The sequence below is a fragment of the Phalaenopsis equestris genome, unplaced genomic scaffold (assembly GCF_001263595.1).
Source record: "Phalaenopsis equestris unplaced genomic scaffold, ASM126359v1 Scaffold000036, whole genome shotgun sequence".
Taxonomy (NCBI): Eukaryota; Viridiplantae; Streptophyta; class Magnoliopsida; order Asparagales; family Orchidaceae; genus Phalaenopsis; species Phalaenopsis equestris.
In genome coordinates this window covers 5,692,203-5,709,716 of record NW_018164478.1, presented here as the reverse complement: position 1 = coordinate 5,709,716, position 17,514 = coordinate 5,692,203, and the positions used below count along the sequence as shown (strand labels likewise).

General features: G+C 34.6%; 1 protein-coding gene across 1 annotated transcript; it reads right to left on the bottom strand.

Moving 5' to 3' along the window:
• Positions 1-1,706: 1,706 nt before the first annotated feature.
• Positions 1,707-17,017, bottom strand: LOC110018846. The gene is made up of 3 exons (XM_020716304.1): positions 16,412-17,017; positions 16,167-16,326; positions 1,707-2,146 (listed from the first exon to the last, which is right to left on the bottom strand). Exons 1-3 carry the CDS (start codon positions 16,919-16,921, stop codon positions 1,968-1,970), a joined length of 849 nt encoding a protein of 282 aa, XP_020571963.1. The 5' UTR covers positions 16,922-17,017; the 3' UTR covers positions 1,707-1,967.
• Positions 17,018-17,514: the final 497 nt, after the last annotated feature.

The window sequence follows — 17,514 nt, the reverse complement described above, 5'->3', positions numbered from 1 at the left end:
TTTACATATCTGACACTTGAGCTTTATATTTATATTTATAATACTTTGGTGTCATGAATCTATCCATGAAAACGTGCATTTCACCTTTAAATAGTATGCAATAGTGGTATTTTATATGTCATCTAAATGATTCGAGTAGTTTGCATATAAATATGAAATTTTTGGGGTTCGATATGTAAACATGTAAGAATTGTTTAGTATGTATGTAGCTATCTCATTTAAAAAAATTATATAATTATAAAAAAAATTTACAATTCTAAGAAATTATTTTATGGTTAACTAATTTGGACCAAATTTTTATTCCAATATATTCATTGAAATTTGTAAATATGAGTGCATATGAGTGCATATGTTTGATGAAAAACTTTTTTTTTAAAATTGATTTTATTATGATTTTTGAAGTATTATTTGTTTCCATAAAAATTAAAAAATGAAGAAAAATATGATGAAATTTTCTCAAGACCTCTCTCAAATTTTTTTCAAAGCAAAATTCTCTCAAATAATTTTAAGGGTTGATCTTTATTTGGGTTGTACATGAATCAATGCGCTTGATGAACAACTCAAACTCATCTCATTAATACTTTATCATATTTATTCAAAATAATAAATAAATAAATTTGAACTTCTTTTAAGAACTCAGAGCTTAAATTATCAAATTTGGAGATATTCCAATGCGTTCGTTATAGTTCGCTAAAAACTCATTTTTTGTTAATCAAGCAATTTGTTAAATGATCTATTACTTGTAATGAGATATTATTTAAATAAAATTATATTAATTTAAACTTATTTAATAGTAGTATATCATAATTTAATATCAATATGTATATAATTTTACTGCAATATTTTTTTTTATTTCAATGAACAAATGTGTTAGTACTTAATTATTCCATTTGATTAAAAAAATACTCATAACTTATATATTATTTTATTTACTTAATATAGGCTAATTAAATAAAATTTGAAATTTATTCAATTGTTTATTAGATTCATAAAATCATTTGTTAATAACTTTATATAAAAATTCAAACACTCATTTAAATCTTAATTTATTTACTAATTTTATATGAAAAATCATGCACAATAAAAGTTTTAATTTTATATGAAAAATTAGGTACTCATTTGAATTCTGTCTTTTAATTTATACAAACAAGTCAAATATAAACCAAGTATAAACATTAAAAATTATAAACAAACTATAAATAAATATATATGGGAAAGCTCCTCTCAAGCTCAAACTGAACATGAATAACTTATGAGTCGACCAAACTAAGTCCAAATCATGACATACTCAACATGGCTTAATTACAATCCTTTTCTCCATATACAAGAACTAGAGAGAAATGTATTGCCAATATGCTGCTGCCTTATAATTTACATTTTCAGCAGCATTTTTCTCACTTACATACATTCTAGCAAATTATTAAATTACGCAAGAAATTTAATATTTGCATGACCCACTTGTATTCTATATCAAATTCAATATTAGGCCTCCGTCAATTTACAGGAAAAAAAAAAAAAAAAAAAAAAAAAAAAAAAAACCACATGGGTGGTTAAAAGTGGCCATCCAATTAAGATCCATGAATTAGGGTTTGCAGGGCACCAAAGAATCAAAAAGGGAGGAGAAAGGCTAAAGAAAGTATAACGGTCTGAGTAGGCTAGCAGGCTATCAATAAAAGAGCACGTGTGAAAAATTGGTAAGGCAGAGATGGGAAAAAACTATAAAAATTAAATCCATTTTAGAACATACATTATATTTACCAGCAACCAGACCTTCCAAGCTTGATATTTAACTATTCAGGAGTTCCGTATATATACATCAAGCAGTATTTAATGACCATGACCAATGCTATCTTATAAGAAGATACATGGTTGGCAAGCATCATGTGATAAGCATATGAAATCTATGGGAAGAAGAACAGAATAATAAAGTCATAAGCCAGTAAGAAGAAGACAGAGTAATGCAGAAATCAGGGCCAATTAGTGAATTCAAACACTTTGTAAACAATTTCAATACCAGTGGGAATCTGCCATATAAAGAGCAGAACATTCAATGCGTTCAATGCAATGTGCAGATTTCTGGCTGTTTCATTTCCCTTCTGCATCTGAGGAACAAGTGCTGCTGCCAGCGCCCATAAGGTCGTGATCCCTACAAATCAACCTTACAAATCAGCCACACAAATGTTATGTATCAAAAACCAACAAACCAATAAAGTAAGGGCTCATGTGGTTGCTGGTAAACAGAAAATCTGCTTTAGAAACTGATGCCTTTATTTTAATTTATTTTGAGAGATGAAAATTATCACTTTTGAAGGCATTTTGACAAGGTTTGTAGACTATGAAGTTAATGTTGGTGTTTCGATGCATCAATATAAATGATAGATTTAATGAGCTTACCCATTTCTTAAAATATGGTTTCTAACATCAGGCAATCACACAAACTCTAGGTAAAACTGATGATCTACTATTCATTTCATTCATAACTACACTCTACAATATATAATGATAGATCTCAGAGATCAGGTGCAGTAATACCAACAGCATAAGGAAGAGAATTGATAGTTTCATCATTCGTGAGCATATATCTATACTAAAACTTAGAAAATACAATTTTCATAAGCCTTTGGTATTCTAAAAGCATATCAATACATATCACGCAAAATTTTCTTATCTAAATTTCAAACTGTATTGAAAACAATGAAATAGAGACATTGTTTTATAGTATGAAGCAAACTCTTACCCTGTATACCAGCTCGTTCTAACAGTTTTTAGCTACATATCTGGCTAGCTATAAATAGTTTTATATCTCAAACATAAATATGCCACAAAATTTTATAAGCTAAGAAAATTAGTATATCCTTGCCAATGCATCTTGAAAAAACTTAATGGAAGCAATTTAAAACACTTCTGTCTCAATGAAGGAGCGTCCTTACTAGCATGTACCAAACTTTTGATATCCGCTTTAAGAACTTCTTAATCATAAATTTAGCAATTTATAAATAATTATATATCTTGTTACAAAATATTTTAATAAAACGTTGTATCTTACATTTTATCTTCGAACTAACATCTGTTTACAATTAAAGCAGGACGAAGAAAGAGGAATATAAGAGAAACCATGAAAAGGATGGTCTGGATCACTGAGGTGTATTTTTAATCATAAAAATTAATGGATTACTGTGATAACTGATTAAACATATAGGATATATGTTTAAGCCATACCTGGATATAATTCTATACCAAAAGTACGTAGGGAAAAATTGTTCTGACAATAATGTAGTATCATGCATATACATTACCATTACAGTGTCAGCATGTAACTAATTTGCATTATACCGAACGCTGGCATGTTATGAAGAGCAAACAAATTTTATTAAAGTGCCCCAAAAAAAATTGATTACCACCAGCGGATTGATAGCGCTAACTCAAGGAATTAAACAATGAGTATCAGATAACTATGTTCTCTAGCATTATTAAAAAACTGCATCATCATGTCATGTTAAACCACAATATACAAAGTAAATTCTAAGAATTTGAGCAATCCCATCAATGTAGCATGTTATTGTCAATCTTAGCTTAAATTCCAGCCCACATGAAATCCGGAGTTGAGTACAATTCAAGTTGCAATCCGAATCAACAACTATTAACCAAATCTTACTATAACCATAGTTAGAGGACTTAAATCTCTTTATGTCCGAGCCAAATTGGCCATTTAAAATACCCAGTTGTAGCCTTTGGAAAGCATTAGATATGGCAGTTCCTAATTTGTTATTGATAGGAAATATCAAGAAACAATTCTCAACTTCAAACCATGGAAACTAAATCACACCGCGGAATAATAGAATAGCACCAATTCAAGGAAACTGGAACAAAAAATTAAATAGAAAGCACAATCAAAGCAACCAAAAATGCATAGGAGAATTTTATGTGAAAAAATCCGAGAAACGGAAAAAAACACAGAGCCACACCGCCAAAAATTCCGCTATGAAATTTAGAATGTTTTTACAAAGAACTCACACTAGTTTTTTTCTCTACGTAAAGAAATTTACAGGATTTACTCCACAATCTTCTCTCTCTGATCTGAAGCAAAAATCACGTTGGATCACTGAAATCCACCTCTTCGACTCTTATCACCTTCACCAGTATGCTTGTCGAAGAACACATAGGAAGAAACCCCAACTCATATTACTTACGCTGCTTGAATTTGAACTTAAAGCCAAAAATTTTGTGAAACTGTCCATGGCGCATGTGTGCCAAGCTTTTTGTCGCGCAACGCCTAAGTTGGGTGCTTAGGCGCCCAAAGGCTTGTGCCTATGCGCCAACTTCATTGTGCCCACGATAAGTGAGCGCATATACGCCAAATAGGTGGTGCATATGTGTCGGCTTTTCTGTTGTCGAGCTCATATGGTGGGCGCATATGCGCCCATAAGCTGGCGCATGTGTGCCAACTTCTCTGTTGCTTGGACTGCTTTGGCCTCACATCATAACAATCTCCCACTTAGAGATGATAGCATCGAGCACCAGTCCTCTGTACCTGCACCTTTATCTGAATTACCTTCATAGTAACGTACCATGGTCACGTACGTAGTGTGGCTCACCCCTGATCTCAACCTTCATGAAACCCAACAAAAATCAAGTGTAGCTTCAATTTCAAGAAGATATATCCAATGGATTTTGAGCTGTGTGTGTCTTCTCCATGAACAACTGCTCAACTTCAAGAAGAGAGCGAATAAAATGATAACTCATGTGAATGTGTTTCGTCCTGGCATGAAAAGCAGCATTCTAAGCAAGATGGATCACACTCATACTGTCACTGTAGAGTTTTTAAATCTCCTGCTCTTTGCCCAATTATGTCATAAAACTATGTAGTCATATCATCTCCTTGTTAGCCTCAGTGATAGCAATATATTCGGTCTTCATAGTTGAAAGTGCAACGATCTTCTGTAACCTGGAAGCCCAACTCATCATTGTATTCCCCAGTGTAAAGATATATCTCTTTGTACTCCTATCCACATCTCTTGTCATATCTAAATCTAAAATCCTTGTAGAATGATCCCTGCACTTCCATAGCAAAGTGTCATATTGACTGTTCCCCTCAAATACTTAAGAACCCACTTTATCCCCTCTTAATGATGCCTACCTGGATTGCCCATGTACTTGCTGACTACTCTCAATGCATATGCAATATCTGGTCTGGTACAAATCATCGCATACATCAAAATTCCAACAGCTGAAGCATACGGAGTTCTCTCCATTTGTGTTTGCTCCGCTCAGAGTTAGGCGATAGCTCTTGAGATAGTTTGAAGTGACTACCTAAGGGAGCGCTAACTGGTTACGCCCCACTCATGTTGAAACTCTGTAACATCTTCTCAAAATACTCCGCCCGAGACAACTTCAGTGTTCCTACATTCCTGTCCCTGTTGATCTCATCATGAGAATCTTTCTGGTTGGACCAAAATCCTTATCTCAAACCGAACTTGATAATTGTTTCTTCAGGTCCCTGTTATCTCCATATATGCCCCTATAATTAGCAAGTCATCCACATACAAAATAAGCAAAATATAATTGTTATTGAAGTGTTTGATGAAGCAACAATGGTCAACTTGACACTTCAGGTACTCATTATCTGACATGAACCTGTCAAACATTTTGTACCACTATCTCAGGATTTACTTCAAGCCATAGAGACTCTTCTTCAATCTGTAGACCAAACCTTCTTTGTCTGAAACCTTGTAACCTTGTGGTTGCACCATCTATAGCTCCTCCTTCAGATCTCCATATAAGAAAGCTGTTTTTACATCTATCTGCTCCAAATGTAGATCTTTTTCTGCTGCCAGACTCAGCATAACTCTAACAGTCATCTTCACCACTGGGGAGAAGATATTTGTGCAATCCACTCCTTTCCGCTGCTGGAAACCGTTCACAACAAGTCTTGCCTTATAAAGCTTGCCACCATCTGACTCCTCTTTTAATCTGGAGACTCACTTGTTGTGTAGTGCTCTTTTGTCATTTGATAGTACCGTTAAATTCCAAATCTGATTTGACTCCAAAGATTGTATTTCTTCATCCATGGAAATCTCTCACTCCTTGAGTAGCCATTTCAAAGCACTTTGTTTCACCACTATCCGTTAACAACAAATAGAGAAAAGAAGAAGAATACATGTGTACTGGTCGTATTACTCTTCTGGATGTTTTGGCTTCTGTAATAGGTAACTGAGAAACTTCTAATGCTCCTTCTGGCTGAGCACTTCTTTCTCTATCCTCCTGATCACCAGTATCTTCTATCTCACCTGAGTTATGACACTATCTTTGTACACCTCCATTTCATTGAAAATGACATCTCAGCTCTTAATGAATTTGTGATTCTGATAATACCAAAACTTTACCCAAATTCATCTGAGTTATATATCCAATGAAGGTGCACTTAACAGATTTCAAGTCAGCTTCATCTTGGACCCTGCATCAGCATGCACGTATGCAAAACACCCAAATACTCTTTAATGAGATAGGCATATATTTTTTGTCACTCCAGGCTTTTACAGGTAATCCTTCCTCCAAAGGTGCTGATGTACTACAGTTAATTACATAAATTGCAATATTTACTGCTTCAACCCAAAATTGTTTTGGCAAGCCAACATGCAGACTCATCCTCTTAGCATGCTCCATGATTATTCTATTAATGCGCTCAACTACATCATTCTGCTAAAGCCAACATGCAGACTCATCCTCTTAGCATGCTCCGTGATTATTCTATTAATGCGCTCAACTACATTCTGCTGCGTTGTCCTTGGAACAGTGAACTCATGCCTGACTCATTCTGTAGCACAGAAATTTGTGAACTCTTGATCACGATACACGTTTTTTATTATCTGATCTGAGATACTTCAACTTCAAGCATGTCTCATTTTCTAGCATAGCCTTCCACTTATTAAATATTTCATATACATCAGATTTTTGCTTTAAGAAACAAACTCATCTTTTTCGTGTGATCATCAATGAACATATGCCAAAATAGCAAGAATCTCCAATGGACTGAACTGGAGTAAGACCCCATACATCAGCATGCACTAACTTCGATTTCTTTAATTTCACCTAAATCCACTATCAAAGATTGAGTGTTGGTTAGGGACAACACCAAGGAGTCATTTTGGATTTCACCAGTGGAGACATTAGTACAAAAACTACTTTCCTATCCTCCACCACCAACTTTCCTAGGAGTTTTGCAGTCCTTCTTGAAATGCTCATTCTTACCATAGTTCCAGCATTATCCTCTGCTTGACTTGGGTTTTCCATTTTTGGACTTAGATCTGCCTCTGTTAATATTCCTGTCTAGTTTCATTCTCTTTTTATAAGCATTCAACGCAAAACCTAAAGATCCACCATTCACCTTTTCTGCGAACTTTTTCATTCAACATTAGACTCACGATATCATTGAAGTTTAACTTTGAAGTCTCTAAAGAATTACTCACTGTCGTTACCAAACCATCCTAGTTGTCCAGCAATGAAGATAGTATCGTCAGTGCTCTAACCTCATCCTCAAACTTGATCCCCACAAAACAACTGGCTCGTCACTGTGTTGAAGTTATTGAAATATTCTGTCACTGCACCATCTTCCACCATCCTCATATTAAATAACTTCTTCATCAGAAAAAAACCTTATTAGAAGCAGAAGGTTTTTCGTACATCTTGCCCAGTGCCACCATGAGATCCATCATAGTTTTCGCATTCACAATGTTGAACGCAACATATGATAAAAGTGATAACCAGATTAGATCCAATGTTGTTCGATCCAACACTTCTGATTCCTCCACAGGCATAGACTTGGGCTTTCTTGTGATTCTTTGTAGTGGAAAATATAATTTTTAATGATATAACAAATCCTACACCTGCATCTTCCAGAAAGTGAAGTTTGTCCCTGAGCATCTCCACTTTGAAACTTGATTCTTCGGTCATTGCTCCCACTCGAATCGAACCCCGCTTTGATGCCAGTTTGATAGGAAATATCAAGAAATAATTCTCAACTTCACCGGGATTTAGGATCAATTAGAAACTAAACCACACAGCAGAATAAAATGATCACACGAATTCGAGAAAACCAGAACAAAGAATTAAATATAAAACATAATCAAAACAACAAGAAATGCTCACGAAAATTTTACCTGGAAAAACCCATGAATGGGAAAAAACCACGGAGCCAAATCACCTAAAATTTCACTATGAAATTCATAAATTTTTTACAATGAACTCACAATTGTTTTTTCTCTACACAAAGAAACTTACAGGACTTGCTTCACTATCTTCCCTCTCCTATCCAACACAAAAATCACGCTGAATCACCGAAATCCACCTCTTTGACTCTTCTTACCTTCACTGGAATGTTTGTCAAAGAACACACAGGAAGAAACTCCATGCCCTATTACTTACGTCGCTTGAATTTGGACTTAAAACTAAAACCCGTGTGAAACTGCATCTGGCGCATATGCATCAAGCATTCTGTCGCGCAACGTTTAAGTTGGGCGCTTAGACCCCCAAAGGTTGGCGCCTATGCGCCAACTTCACTGTGCCCACGATATGTGGGTGCATATGCACTAAATAGCCAGTGCATATGCATTGGCTTTTCTGTGTCGTGCCCATATGGTGGGCGCATATGTGCCAACTTCACAGCTACTCGGGTTGCTTTGGCTCCACACCATAACAGTTATTGACGTTTATATGTTTGCAGAGATGTGCTATTTTTGCCTAAGAATTTTTACCGTTAAAGTACAACAAAGAAAATGGCAGACAGGTGATTCTAAACACATTCTCACATGCACTATTATTTTGAAAAAAATAACTGGAATTTCTGATCTAACAAAACCACTAGCCAAATTCGGGTTGGTCATGCAGAGAATTTTATTTTGTGTTAGAAGACCCTATATATTCCCTTGAGACTCAGTTATCTTTGTTTCACCTCTTGAGGCACCTTGATGAAGGATGGTGGTTTTTACCGTTAAAGTACAACAAAGAAAATGGCAGATAGGTATTCTAAACACATTCTCACATGCACTATTATTTTGAAAAAAATAACTGGAATTTCTGATCTAACAAAACCACTAGCCAAATTCGGGTTCGGGTTGGTCTTGCAGAGAATTTTATTTTGTGTTAGAAGACCCTATATATTCCCTTGAGACTCAGTTATCTTTGTTTCACCTCTTGAGGCACCTTGATGAAGGATGGCGGGGAATCTCATCTAGTTATTTATGAAGAAGTGATTATGGAGTAAAGCAATGATTAATTTGGTAATCATGAGTATAGAATGTATAAATATTTAATGAAGAATTATTCACCTTAATTTGCAGTTGAATGAACATGAACTAATCAGATGGATCAATGAAGGCATTTAGGAGTTGATCTTGGACATAGTGGAACAAAGGAAGAAGGCCAAAGCTTGACATTTAAGAAACAGATTAGCGGAGAGTGGAGATAACACCATGATAAAATATGGATACATGAATGCAACTGTGGACACTTATGCAGGATATCTTTATGAGACTTTACTATTTACATCAAAAAAGCTTATTGATAGTGGAGTACACTATAAAGCTTCAACAAGTCAAGTCGAAGCGTTAATTGGTGGTTAGAACACCTTTTCAACTCGTTGTACTATAAAGGGAAATGTGTGCAAGCTCATCATGATAAAGGCAATTTTGAGAATGTAATGTCAACCACGATGATGGATAAATCGAGTCTCATTACCCGAGAATATTCTCATACTACCTGACTCGGTTGAATAAAAAAATTGAGATTAATATTGACAAAAGGTATTTGATAGAGTTTTTCATTATAGACACCATAAAAGTAGGTGTGGTTTGAAGATGTGCCTATAGATATATATATATATATATAATATTTTGTCATGGACAACTTACCAAAGTTCCCGAAAAGAGAGAGCTTCCAAGCTCTACTTTAAAAAATGTCAAAAGCATTCTACAATATACAACCTAAGCTATTTTCTAATAAAATGATACCACATATTTATAGTTATTTCATGATAATTACTTCAATAAAACAAACTAATTTTATGGTTAACCATGTGCTCTATGAATTTAAATGTTCCAATTAAATCTTCATTTGTGTAATTCCTCCAAAAATCAAGTCTTTGCATAGAGATGCAAGAATGTTCCAAATTTTATCATTCAAGGGGCCAACCAAATAATTTTAGGATTTAAATTTTAAATTGCCTCTAAGCTTCATTTATATAACCCTCCATAATTCAAGCCTTGGTCTCGTCATTTGAATTTTAAATTTCCATTTCTTCATGAGAAAACTTAAATTAAGGAAATGAGTGTGAATGATGCTTTGGCTGAAACCTTGCATGGGATACCATTTTAAGAGAGTAAAGGTGCTAACATATAGAAAAGAGAGAAAACGGTTGAATTTCTTAATTCATGATCTTGAAGATTTTGACTTATAGCGTGAACGGCTTCATTTTGATTGTGAATGCAGATATTTGCTTGAAAGTAATGATCGAATTAAATAATGAGCACATATCATAATTATACGGTAACCAATGTCCTCTTTGTGATGAATAATTGCATGTCATTCTAGGTGATAAAATTGTGTTACAATAACTATTTGATCTCTCATCTTCAAAGTGGAGTCATAACTAATCACCATAAATGTTTTATTGAGATATTAAAGGATGAAACACGATGAAACACCCTCCTTTGTTCTACATCAACTTAAGAGAAAAAACTTGTATAACTCTTCCATAATTCAAGCCTTGGTCACCTCTTTCTTATTTTAAAATTTCTTTTACTCATAAGGCGCCTAAAATTAAGAAAATGAGAGAAAATGATGCGTATCCAAAATACTTGCAATGAAGATACTACATTAAAAGAGAGGAGGTGCCACCATACATGGAAGAGAGAGAAAGTGGCCGAATTTCATAATGCATTGATTTAAAGGGTTCAGAAATATCATAAATGGTTCCATTTTAATTATGAATGTTGACATATTATTTACAATGATGATGGAAATAAATAAGAAACATATATCGTTGCTATATGGTTCCCTCAATATATTCAACAATTGCATGGCAACCTTGATGAAATTGTGTCGCAACAATTATTTGATCTCTCTTATTTTAATTGTTGAACCTCTATTACATCAATCTTGTGGACAGGACTAGAAAGATAGTTCAGGAAACACTTGAATTATAGAAGTCAACTTTAGAGTCTAAAGGTTCTCGTTTCAGTAGAACTAAAACTGACTACATTGAATGTAATTTTAGTAGAGTAGTAGATCTAGTGGTGGGGTTGTAACTATGGATGATCAAGTCATTAAAATGAGTGAATATTTTAGATATCTCACGTTCATTGTTCAAAGTGATAGTGGTATAGATAGGGATTTTATTAGTAGATTTCAAGTTAGATGATTAAAGTGAAGGAATGCATCAGGTCTATTGTATGATAAAAAAATACCACTTAAACTTGAAGAAAAATTTTATAAGACTATGGTAAGAACTGTAATGCTTTATGGCATAGAATATTGGCCTATAAAAGAAAAGCAAAAAATTAAGTATTACTGAGATGAGAATGCTCAGGTGAATGAGTGGCTTTACACTTAGAGACAAAATGCAAAAAGAATATATCCGTGAAAGGACTAAAGTAGCTCCAATGGCAGAAAAGATCATAGAAAGTTTCCTTCAATGATTTGTTCCCATTAAATGTCGACCATCTGATGACTCAGTTAGTAGAGTAGATGTTTTAGATTTGACTTATGTTAAGAAAGTTAGAGGAAGACCTAAAAACATTTAGGCATATTATATAAAAAATAATCTTAATTTATTGGAATTAAATGAAAACATGACACTCAATAAGATACCAAGGAGGAAAAGGATTTATGTAGTCGACCCCACTTAGTGGGATAAAGGCTTGTTGTTGTTCTTGTTGCTTATAAAATCTATTACATCACAGATATTCTCTTGATAAAGATGTTAAAGGATAAAACATCTTCCATGGTTCCATATCTCTCTCCATCATCACCTGCCTTCAATTCATAGTATTCCACTTATGTCCTAGCCACACAAGCATTTTATAACTCTTTTCTATTTGTGTGTTTGTCTCATTTTTTTCTTCTTCTCAAATAATTCATATATGGAATAAGAAGAATCAATAGAGATCCACATGAAAAAAGTGTAACACAGATTCCAATAAAAGATGATTTGATGTTTTCATCTATAAAGGAAGATATCATTATATGAGGTCTTGTTTGGCAAATAATTCACTGTTAGTAAACTTCAACAAAGAAGTGTTCGTGACTTCAAAACAACAAGCTTTACTTCATTAGAGTGAAGATTACAAAATCCAATTATGCCTAATTGCAAAATCTTGATTTGTCTATTTGTAGATCACACTAAAATCCTACTTAACAGAAAGAGAGAGAAAAGAGCAGAGAAGTGAATAGTGGGAAAATGCCCCATAGATCTCAATAGAGTAGTAATTTGGGGCAAGGCAACTTAAGATTGTACACATGATACTCATGAATGTAGATATGATAAATGTGTGGTGATCAATATCCTATTTGTGTTGAATAATTGCATGTCATTCTTGATGATAAAATTGTGTTGCAATAATTCTTTGATCTCTCATCTTCAAAGTGGAGTCGTTAATGATCATCATAAATGTTCCCTTGATAAAGATAATAAAAAATGAAACATCCCCCTTTGTTCTACATCAGCTTAAGAGAAAAAATTTGTATAGCTCTTCCATAATTCAAGCGTTGGTCACCTTTTTCTAATTTTAAATTTTCTTTTTCGCATAAGGGGCCTGATATTAAAAAAATAAGAGAGAAAATGCTACTTATTCAAAAATTTTGAAATGAAGATACTACATTAAAAGAGAAGTGCCACGATACATGGAAGAGAGAGAAAATAGCCAAATTTCATAATGCATGGACTTAAAGAGCTCAACCATATCATAAATGGTTCCATTTTATCTGTGAATACTGGCACATTATTATAATAACGATGGTAATAAATAAGAAAAATATATCATTATTATATGGTTTTCTCAATATATTAACAATTGCATGCCAATCTTGATGAAATTGTGTTGTAACAATTATTTGAACTCTCTTATTTTTTTATGTTGAACCTTTATTACATCCTTTTTGTGGAAAAGACTAGAGAAAGTTAAAAAATAAATATATAAATTACGGAGATCAACTTTAGAATTTAAAAGCTCTCTTTTGAGAACATCTAAAACTGAATACATGGAATGTAATGTTAGTAGTGGTAGATCTAGTAGTGGGGTTGTAATTATGGGTGACCAATTCATTAAAAGGAGTGAGATTTTAGATATCTCGGGTCTATTGTTCAATGTTCTATTGTTCAATCAATGTGATGGTGATATAGATGGGGTGTTATTAGTAGAATTCAAGTTGGATTGTTGAAGTGGATGAATGCATAGGGCCTATATATTCCGAGATAAAAAAGTAGCACTTAGAATAAAGGAAATTTTTATAAGATAGTGGTGAGACTAAAAATACTTTATGGCACATATGTTGGCATGTAAAAGAGAAGCATAAAATTAAATTAAATGTTATTGAGATGAGAGTGCTTAGGCGGATGAGTGTCTTTACACTTAAGAGTAAAATTTGAAATGAATTTATATGTGAAAGGGTTGAAGTAGCTCCAATGGCAGAGAAAATTAGAGAGAGTCATCATCAACCCAGTTAAGAGAGTAGGTGTTTTAGATTTGACTTATGTTGAGAAAGGTAGAGGTAGACCTAAAAAGACTTGTCCATGTCATATAAAAAATAATCTTAATTTATTAGAATTAAATGAAAAAATGACACGCGGTCGGGTGAAAATGAAGAAAAATGATCTATGTAGCCAGCTCTACTTAGTGAGATAAAGACTTGTTGTTGTAGTCGTTGCTGTTTGTAACCTTTCTTACACCACAAAAATTCACATGATAAAGATGTTAAATGATAAAACATCTTCCTATGTCCTATATGTCTCTTAGCCATCCATTACATTCAACCCATAGTATTCTATTTATGTCCGAGCCAAGCACACCTTTCATAATTCTTTTCCACTTGTGTATTTTTCTCATTCCTTTTTTTTCCAAAAAAATTTATATACGGAATAAGAAGAAAAAATAGAGATCCACATGAAAAAAGTGAAACAAAGATGCCAGCAAAAGATGATTTGATGTTTTCTATCACAAGAGAAAGATGATTATATGAGGGGCAGATTGGAACATAATTCATTATTAGTACATTTCAACAAAAAAGTGTTTGTGACTCCAAAACAACAACAACCTTTTCTTCCTTGGAATGAGGATTAAAAACTCCAATTATGCCTAAGGATTATGGTTGTCACCTTATATAGAAATTAGGTTGGGGGGTGATAGTTACATGCAGTGTGGAGGCTATATGTAGATAAAAAGCTCCTCCTTATGAAAGAGACATAAATATATTAATAGAAAAACCAAGATATTTCCTTATTGTCAAATCTTGATTTGTCTGTTTGTAGATTGCACTAAAACCCAACTTCAAAAAAGAGAGAGAAAGAGCAGAGAAGCAAGTTGTGGGAAAATGCCATAGAGTTCTCACAAGAATAGCAACTTGGGCAAGGCAACTTATTGTAACCCCGCTCAGAGACCAAGTATTAAGCACTATATGAAAGGCTACAAAATATATCACATGTAAAAAGTATAAAACAAGATCAATTAATTAATCACTGTAAAATATACGAGTGTAACATGTGAAGTTAGATTAGTACTAAACAAAGAAGAATTTGTTGGTTCTTGTAGTGGAAATCATTAAGTATCTCCTATGTTTGGGCCACAGTGACTAAGCTTGGTCAGCCTAGTGAGTTTACACTACCTCTAGCAAGTTTTCTACGAGCCTAGTAGTTGAGCTTTCATTGAGACCAAAAGGTTGGTACACCTCATTGTGGACATTTAAGTTTGTCTAGAACCCAACCAACCAATTCACTCTTAGAGTATTTTGGGTATATATTTAATTCTCTAACTCTCTCATGTCTTTAGAGGCTGATTACTAAAAATAGTCAGAGACTAATAGAAAAAAGTATCTTTTCTAAGTAAAAAAGTGAGATTTATTATAGAGCTCTTTTCCTTGAGTAATTCTATGCGCTGTCACGTCAATATCAATGCTTTGTTTAACTTTGTAGGAGATAACTTTGTAAGAGATGGTTAGTGCAATAATGCAAATTTAACTTGCAAGTAAGAGGTAATGACAATAATTAAAAAAAGTTGTTATTGATTTTATTACCTTCGTATTTTATTCATGTTAACATGACTATCTCTGTGAATGCACGCACACACAAAAAAAAACAAATAAATAAATAAAAAGCAAGAGAAGCTTCAAATATTATATTTGCAAAATTGAAAGTATATGATTCTACAGATGTCCCCCACATAGTTCCGGCAACACTTCCGGCCACCCCTCAGATATATATATATATATATATATATATATATAGCTCATCATAACTCTTTGGTTAGCATCTGCAAATTAGTTCTAAGTCCCCCGGGGTCACCGGTTCGAGCCTGACTGTGTTCATCTGTCTTGCAGCGCGAGATCGAATGGTTAAGCACATGAGTGGTTGGGGGCTAGTATCATATCCTCCGACCACTTTTAATATATATATATATATATAGAGAGAGAGAGAGAGAGAGAGAGAGAGCCTCAATTTATTTATTTTTTTTGGAGGAGATGAATTTAGCATACCACATAATTCATATGTATTTGTAAATCTAACACTTAGAATTTAACATTTATTTAGATAATATCAAATTTTAAACATCATATAAAAAATATCAACAATACTATTTTTCTAACTAAAATACACTTTTTCATGTATACCTTTTGATGTGATTGTATAACTAAAATGCTAGATAAGTAAATATCAAATTTTAAATATAAAATGTGAAAATACATAAAAATTGTGGGGTATGTCGGTAAATCAAACATTTTTTTACTCAACTTAAAACTTGATTACATGTCAAAACTGAAATTTCAATTTCCTCTTGAATTCAGCATGCTCTAAATAAACTCCAATCCTCCGCGGCTCAATCAAGCAAATAAATGACAGCTCAAAATTTCGAAAGCAGCATATCAAAAATGAATAATGTAAATAAAGAGTATTAAGCGATCACCTGCTCCGGCAAATAGGTGCGGCCCAGGAAAGAGCTTCCCAGTCCGGAACCAGGTATTGACTGCACCTCCAACGGCCTCAAACACACCAAACCCCAACAATATTGATCCAGCATTAAAGTGTCGGTCCCTAAACCCGCCTTTCAACAGCTCCTTCCTCTCCTATTCAACGAATAAAAGAAAGGAAATTCGCACAGAACTTTCGTCGAACACCTTCAGAACGCAAGAAAATAAACTTCATCCCTACCTCAGTAAGCAGCAACATCTTCCGCTCCACGGAGGAAGACTCTGTTTGTGGCGGAGGTGCCGGCTCACGGCTGCCCATATCGACACCTCCAGCGGCGACGGCGGCGGGTACAGGTGACTTGACCTGCTTCTTGAGCTCGTTAATCTCTTCCTGGATGGTGCGTATACGTCGCCATTGCCATCCAAGGTATCCAGTCCAAACGGTGTAGAAGAAGAGGCCGCCCATCACTAGCGGGTGTATGAGCGCGAAAGTGCGCCCCTCGAGGATCCCGAACTCGCCACCAACTGCGAGCGCATCCGGAGGGAGGACAAATTCCGGTAGCGAGAAAACGGTTGCTGAGGCGGCCGCAGCGATGGCGATGCCGGCCGTGGATGAGGGGAGGGTGGCATTGAGGGTGTGGGGAGAGAGAGTGGGGAGGGGAGAAGTGGGTTTCGTGAGTTTTAGGGCTGGGATTTTGGAATTCGGAGAGAGACTGAGGAAGCTGAGAGCAGCGGTGACACTTATGGCCATCGATTTGAACGGAAGAAGAGCTGAGAAGGGGCGAAGGATAAAAGAGGACGCAGATCGCTGCGCGCGCGTGGCTTGACGGGTGTGCGCCGTGCCACGTAGGCTGTATTATGCACGGGCTCATTTGCCACTAGCTCAATTGAAAATTTTGACTTATCCTTGCGTGCATCAAAGATGTTATTCATAGCATATTAATGAGTTATATCTGTGTTATACTCATGTAACCTCCTTATAACTTATCTGTAACATATATCTACATTCTAGTAAGTTTTGTGATTCTTCTTTCATATATTTGTAGGTTGCAGGTAGGTTACACGGAAGGTACAGGGGATATAACGCAGATATAGCCCCTCATACTCTCTGAATCTTCCTGACGTACGCAGTGTTGCGTACGTCTTAAGTACGCAATTTTTTCTCCCAGCTCAGAGGACTACTTATTTTCCCCCATTTTTCTTAAAAATTTATAACATAAAATGGTGTGGACTTGATATATTTTATGGAGTATTTAGAGTATATTCAAGTGAGTACACACTCAATACACCCTAAAATATGAAAAAATATTACCTCAGGAGTACTGATGCATCAGTACTCCAATG